Source organism: Rutidosis leptorrhynchoides, chromosome 2 (genome assembly GCF_046630445.1).
Source record: "Rutidosis leptorrhynchoides isolate AG116_Rl617_1_P2 chromosome 2, CSIRO_AGI_Rlap_v1, whole genome shotgun sequence".
Lineage (NCBI taxonomy): Eukaryota > Viridiplantae > Streptophyta > Magnoliopsida > Asterales > Asteraceae > Rutidosis > Rutidosis leptorrhynchoides.
This window is the reverse complement of record NC_092334.1, coordinates 289,331,316-289,337,947: the sequence shown is the minus strand read 5'-3', so window position 1 is coordinate 289,337,947 and position 6,632 is coordinate 289,331,316. Positions and strand designations below refer to the sequence as shown.

Below are 6,632 nucleotides of genomic sequence, written 5' to 3'. Positions count from 1 at the left end.
GTGGTTTCACGTTTGCAAGGAAAAAGAAACAGAAAGTTAAAGCGTAGTATAGCAGTGGGTTGATAGGGTTGAGGTTATGATGGTGATCAAAGTCGATTATTGAAGAGGGTGATGTGGTACATAATCACAATAGTCGCAAGAATTAGAAACCGATGTTATGATGGTAGCAAGTGTGTGATCGACTAAAGAATTTGATGAAGGTGGTGATTTGCTAATGAAATTGTTGGACATGAAACAGAAGAAGAAAAAAAAGATTGTTGCGAGTAGGGTTTTCAAAGTAACGGATGGACTATGATTCATGATGGTGGTTATGGTTATCAAACTTTGTGATCAAGAGGCTTGATGGTGGTCGTGAGGTTAACCGAAACAGAGACAGATTTATATGTTTACAGTTTGTGGTTTGAAGTGTTTTATGTTCTATATCATGAATTGAATATATATATATATATATATATATATATATATATATATATATATATATATATATATATATATATATACATCTTTTCTTATTATTATTATTATTATTACTCCACATGTACAAACAATCAATTAATTATTTATATAATATAATGCTAGTAAGTGGAGATGAAATGAAATCACTGTAAAGTAGCCGTCCCATTGGATTTATGCTACTGGATCGAATAAAGCGGATCGAATTAAAGGAAAACATACAAACACAGTACGTTCATGAATTCAACATTAAAATAGTAAGTCAGCCACTTAATTGTAATCTTTCTACCGACAGTTTTCACGGACTATTATCTCGTACTCCGTTGATAATTATTGGCGAATAAAAGTACACATAAAAATCCCAAATTTTTACAGTAATTATATGTATTTATTTTAGTCATTAAGGTATGAAATTTGGTCATTAATTATTAAGTAAAAATTAACTCAGCTGTCCGCGCTCGATCCTGGTTAAAATATAAAAAGTGTTGAAATTTATTAGTTAGCTTCTAAATATATTTTTAATAAGCCTAAAATTTATATAACTCATTTTCGAATCACTGTTTATTTTAAGATCACATAAATTCGTATTAAACTTGTTTAATATCCAACGAATGGTAATTGAGTGTTACTGTCGATTACTAAATAGATTCAAAATCACAAAATATATATTTAATATACTTTATTTATATATATGGATATGTTTTAAATAAAAATTATCATGATATCATATTTTTATTTTATTTTACATAATTAATTTTAATATCAACAACATATAATATTTCAAATTAAATTTTCATTTATTTATATATATATACACACACACATATCTATTTACAATTAATTATTCGTGAATCATCAAAAATGGTCGAAGGTCAATTGAATATATGAAACAGTTTAAAATTTTTGAGACTCAGCTTAACAGACTTTGGTTATCTTGTCAATCGTATCGAGAATTTGATTTAAAATTAGTCGAAATTTTTCGGGTCATGACAGACTTAAAATCTTTATATGGGTTAAAACAATCCCCACGGGCTTGGTTTGGGAGATTTACTTTATTTATGAAAAAATATGATTTTAAACAAAGTAACTCGGATCATACTCTCTTTTTTAAACGAAGAGGAAATTTAATTACATGCTTAATCATTTATGTTGATAATATGATAATAACAGGAAATGATAAAGAGGAAATTTCTAACTTAAAAATGAATTTATTTAAAGAATTTGAAATGAAAGACTTGGGTAGGCTTAAATATTTTTTAGGGATTGAGGTATTACGATCCCAACAGGGAATATTTATCTGTCAAAAGAAGTATGTTCTTGATTTTCTTGCAGAAATAGGTATGATTGATTGCAAACCAGCTGATACTCCAATGATTCCAAACCAGAAGCTATATATGGAAGACGAAGCTGAGCTAGTGGATAAAGGACAATACCAAAGGATAGTGGGAAAGCTCATTTATCTTGCTCACACTCGACCAGATATAGCACATGCGGTAGGAGTTGTAAGCCAGTTTATGCATCAACCACAAGTTCATCATTTGGAAGCTACAATGAGGATTATCCAATATCTAAAGAAGACACCAGGTCATGGAGTCATATTTAGAAGAAATGGACATCTTGAAACACAAATTTATACAGATGCAAATTGGGCTGGAGAAAAAGGAGATAGGAGATCTACATCAGGTTTCTTTACAATAGTTGGAGGAAACTTAGTTACGTGGAGAAGCAAGAAACAAAAGGTTGTTTCTCTATCAAGTGCTGAATCAGAAATTAGAGGAATAGCAAAAGGGGTAGTCGAAGCATTATGGATTCGAAAACTCTTGACAGAAATTGGATTTCCTGCAAAAGAAGTCATTCAAATCTTATGCGATAATGAAGCAGCCATTGCTATATCAGAAAATCCTATTCAACATGATCGAACTAAACATATTGAAGTAGACAGACACTTTATTAGAGAGAAACTAGATGGGTAAATAATTTCTCTTCCATCCATCACAACAGAAGACTAACTGGCTGACAGTCTCACCAAATCGGTCAATGGAAGACTGTTTAGTGAAGTTCTTAGCAAGTTAAATATCGAAAATCTCATTATTCATCTTGAGGGGGAGTGTTAGAAATAATTTGACTTACCTGTTTGGTAATTGACTTTACGATCAGAAGAGTCAATCTTCATCACTTCCCAAAATAGAAGATCATAAGTGTACATGTGGGGCAACTTCAACGGCTAGAACAGACTGCAACAATACAACATCTTTTCACAATTGCAAAAGGGGTTCCAAAAGTAATATTGGATCCAATCCCATTTTAGAAATAGCCGTTGTAGCTTCTTGTGTATAAAACACATATCAAATGTAAACATAATCAATACAATTTGTATAAAACATAATTATTTAATACAAAGATCAATTATATTCATTTGAAATCATTTTAAGCAAGTATATCAATATTCATACATGTCCAGTGCAATTAAAAAAAATGTTATCAAATTATATCATTAAGCAACACTATACAACCTCAACTTCAAGTATCATCAAATTTGACAATGTATCTACCATGTTCAAAACTAAAAGAAATGTTATAGTACAATGTAAGACAACTGAAAAGTTTTTAGTAACTTTAATCAATAATAATATATATTTTTCATCACTAAGCAATCACATGTATACAAATTTTCACAACTATGCAAAATTTCAACAGTAAACTAAAAGTAAATGAGTCACTTATGTGAAATTATTGTATTCTTCGTCTACTAAATCAAAGGTAATAAAATATTACGGATAATTGTTATAAGCATCTCATCAAACACGTTGAGTGCATCTAATAAAATTCACATCAAGGACAAAATATTACCTGAGGAGTTGAATCTCTTATCGAGGGATAATTGAATCACGATATAAAAGTGGAAGTGGAGAAATTTAAAATACATAAAACTGGGTAGTATTTATATTTGGGCATAAATGAAATAAATCATATTTATGTATCTTTATGAACTTAATAGTCATTAAGTTATCAATAAAAAGTTTGCCTTTTCATTTTCTATAACTGAATTTAAAGATCAAGAGCTATTAATAAAATGCATAAATAATTTATCTTAAAAGGAGTTATTCTGCTAGGATAATTTTTTAGTAATTTCATCGTAGTTTTATAATGAAGTAATAACAATGACGGAGTATGAATTATGATCTTAGGACTTGAGTTTTATTGTTAATCTACTAATAATTTATAACGAAGTAATTTATAATTTTTGTCGATTTTAGATTCAACTATAGATAGATAGTTATCTTTAATAAATTTAAGAGTTTTTTCCCCCTTTTACTTGAATTATTGCATGGTAACCCATATTCAATGCCATCCAAACTCAATTTGGTAAACCAAGTTACATTTACATGGTTATTAAGTCAACCATTAAGTGTGTTTTACTTTTTTACTTTAATTTATTAGAAGTATATGATAAACTACATTTACTACCATTCTTTTAACTTTTAATAGTTTTTTCATTTTCTATATATAATATAAATTTTTACTATCTAATATATTTTTTACTACTATCATAATAGATGTGAAGTGGTTAACTTTTTTACCATAATAATAAATAATATAGATAAATAATCATCATATTTATGAAAGTTGGACTCAACTTTTATATATAAACTTTTATATATAGTTAGAAGATTAGATTAGATTAAAAGATAGATTAGATTAGATTAGATTAGGTAGATATGATTATAGAAAAATTATAGATACAAATTATAATTATAGATATTTTAATATATTTAATATCCTCATTTACTACTTATAAGTCATATGAATAATAATATAATAATATATGAATTCTTATAATACTTATGATAATAAATGTAAGTGTAAATTTTTAGTTTTTATCTTTTTTACCATTATAATAAATTACATGAGTAAATTTTATTGAGTTTAACCCTATTTATTACACCATATTTAATTTTCTAGGACTCAATTCTTATAGATATATATAGAAGATATATTGATTATTATTATTATTGTTATTATTATTATTATTATTATTATTATTATTATTATTATTATTATTATTATTATTATTATTATTATTATTATTATTATTATTATTATTATTATTATTATTATTATTAATTTAGAGCATAAAGTAAGTAAAAATGATGAACAAATGATGAACAATGATAAAACTCACTTATATTCATTATAAACAGCTGATATTAAGTCAAAATTACATGTAATGAAGGTGATAAACGATTACAATAACTATAACATGAATCAAGACTAATCAATCTAGCATTTCCATGGTGTTTAGAGCATCAAACCATCATGGATCCTCCCCAGTCCCCACCATGAAAGTGAAGAGGTAGAGCCTCACCTCTCTTTAGATTTGCATCATGAATTGCTCTTAGTGCTCTAGGTGCTCAAACTATAAATGAACCAATGAAACTCTATTTATAGTGTTTGCCTTTCTTTTAGCTCACACGCATAGTTGATCTCTCAACTTCTAACAATCCTACTTTTTCTATTACTATCGTTACTTGTCCGTTAATTATTTAACGGTGATTACGTAAAACTTTATGTGTTTAACTGATTTAAATGCATACATGATCCTAGTGTATTACTTGAATTAATATGTTTATATTAATTGATGAACTTGTTTTGGATAACGAAATACTTAGAAAATGACATGATTACTATAATCGCATAGAAAGCCTTTCAGTTTACGGAACTCAGAAAAATGATAAAATAATTATTTTCAATAATTATTAACTTTATGAAAAACTTAATTAATTTATTATTTATTTAATAAATTAAACCCGGTGGATTGCGTTTCAACGATCGGTTAACGTTCCGGAGACCCGGTACGGTTAACGGCACTCGAAATGGACCACGCGTGTACAAGTATTTAAACAAAACGAGCCCAGGAACCCCCTAATTGGGCCATTCGGCCGAACCCTACCCCTCACCCCCTAATTGGACTTGTTTTGGTTAGTGGATCACTAGTGGGTTATTGTTAAGGTCCTAACCTTAAATATAAATAGCAAGGAAATCACTGTAAACCCTCATTCATCTAATTCTTGTCGACACTTTGGCTCTCCCTCTCTTCCTTGAAGCCGTCGATCATCACACACACATACACACACTCAAAACTCAAAATTAGACAAAAGCTTGAAGATCAACGTTGTTCTACGCATCGTTCTCTACACGCTAGTATAAATTAATTTGTGTTTAAAGGTATAATCACTAACCCTAATCTTTCTAGATCTGATTTTTATGCAATTACATAGTGTATTAGTGTCTAGTGCTCAATTGATTGTGTTATTACTCGTTGTTAGTCGTAATTTTGCGCGATTGATGTGCTTTGATGTAATCACGAATTGAATTTCTATGAGTCTGATTAAATGAGTTTATGTACTGATCTTGTAATGTATCTAGATGGATATATCTCGAAAAATTAACAAATTTAGACTTTGGATTTGCGTATTTTCGTTACCGTATGCGTAAGTTGTGATCAATTGAAGTTTTGTTAGAGTTTTGCATGCTATACGAATTTTCTGGTATTTGTGCTTTATGAATTGGTCATTGAAATGATAACCATTTAATTCCTTGTTAAAAGACACTCAATATAGACTTTATAATCTTGTTAAAAGGTTTTGTATTGCTCTCGGTATGATTAAATGAAAATTGGTGATTCGTATTGAGCTGAAACTGTGATCGTATGCACGCTAAATGACCTCACATGAACTAGAAGTTGTTTGAGACTTTGATCTTCTTAAATGTTGTTATATGGATGTTCCTAAGTATATTTCATTTGTATTATAGCTTCTGAAAATGTTGTTTGCTATGTGTTATATGCATCACCAAATGACATGTCTGAATGTTGTCCAAAACAGAAGGTCTGAATTCGATAAATAAACTGTACAAAATGGCTATATAGAATGCTTTGGTTATTTTATCACTGAAAATTTGTAGTGTCTAGAGTCATCTTCAATTAGCCGTTCATTAAAAGCTATTTTCAATATTAAATGAGAATTTTTCTAAAACTGCTGCGCATGATGAACCTGATTTGGTTAACCTAACTAGACCCTTTCTGAAACCCGACTAGTAGACATTGTATGAGATCCTGGCTAGGCTTTTTGGAAACATTTATGATTCTAGTTATGATCTGTAGTTTTCCATATTACCAT

General features: G+C 28.8%; 1 protein-coding gene across 1 annotated transcript; it reads left to right on the top strand.

Annotated features, from left to right (window-relative positions):
• Positions 1 to 1,823: 1,823 nt before the first annotated feature.
• Positions 1,824 to 2,426, top strand: LOC139888714 (secreted RxLR effector protein 161-like). The gene has a single exon (XM_071871707.1). The coding sequence runs from the start codon at positions 1,824 to 1,826 to the stop codon at positions 2,424 to 2,426; it is 603 nt and encodes a 200-aa protein (XP_071727808.1).
• The last annotated feature ends 4,206 nt before the right edge of the window (positions 2,427 to 6,632 follow it).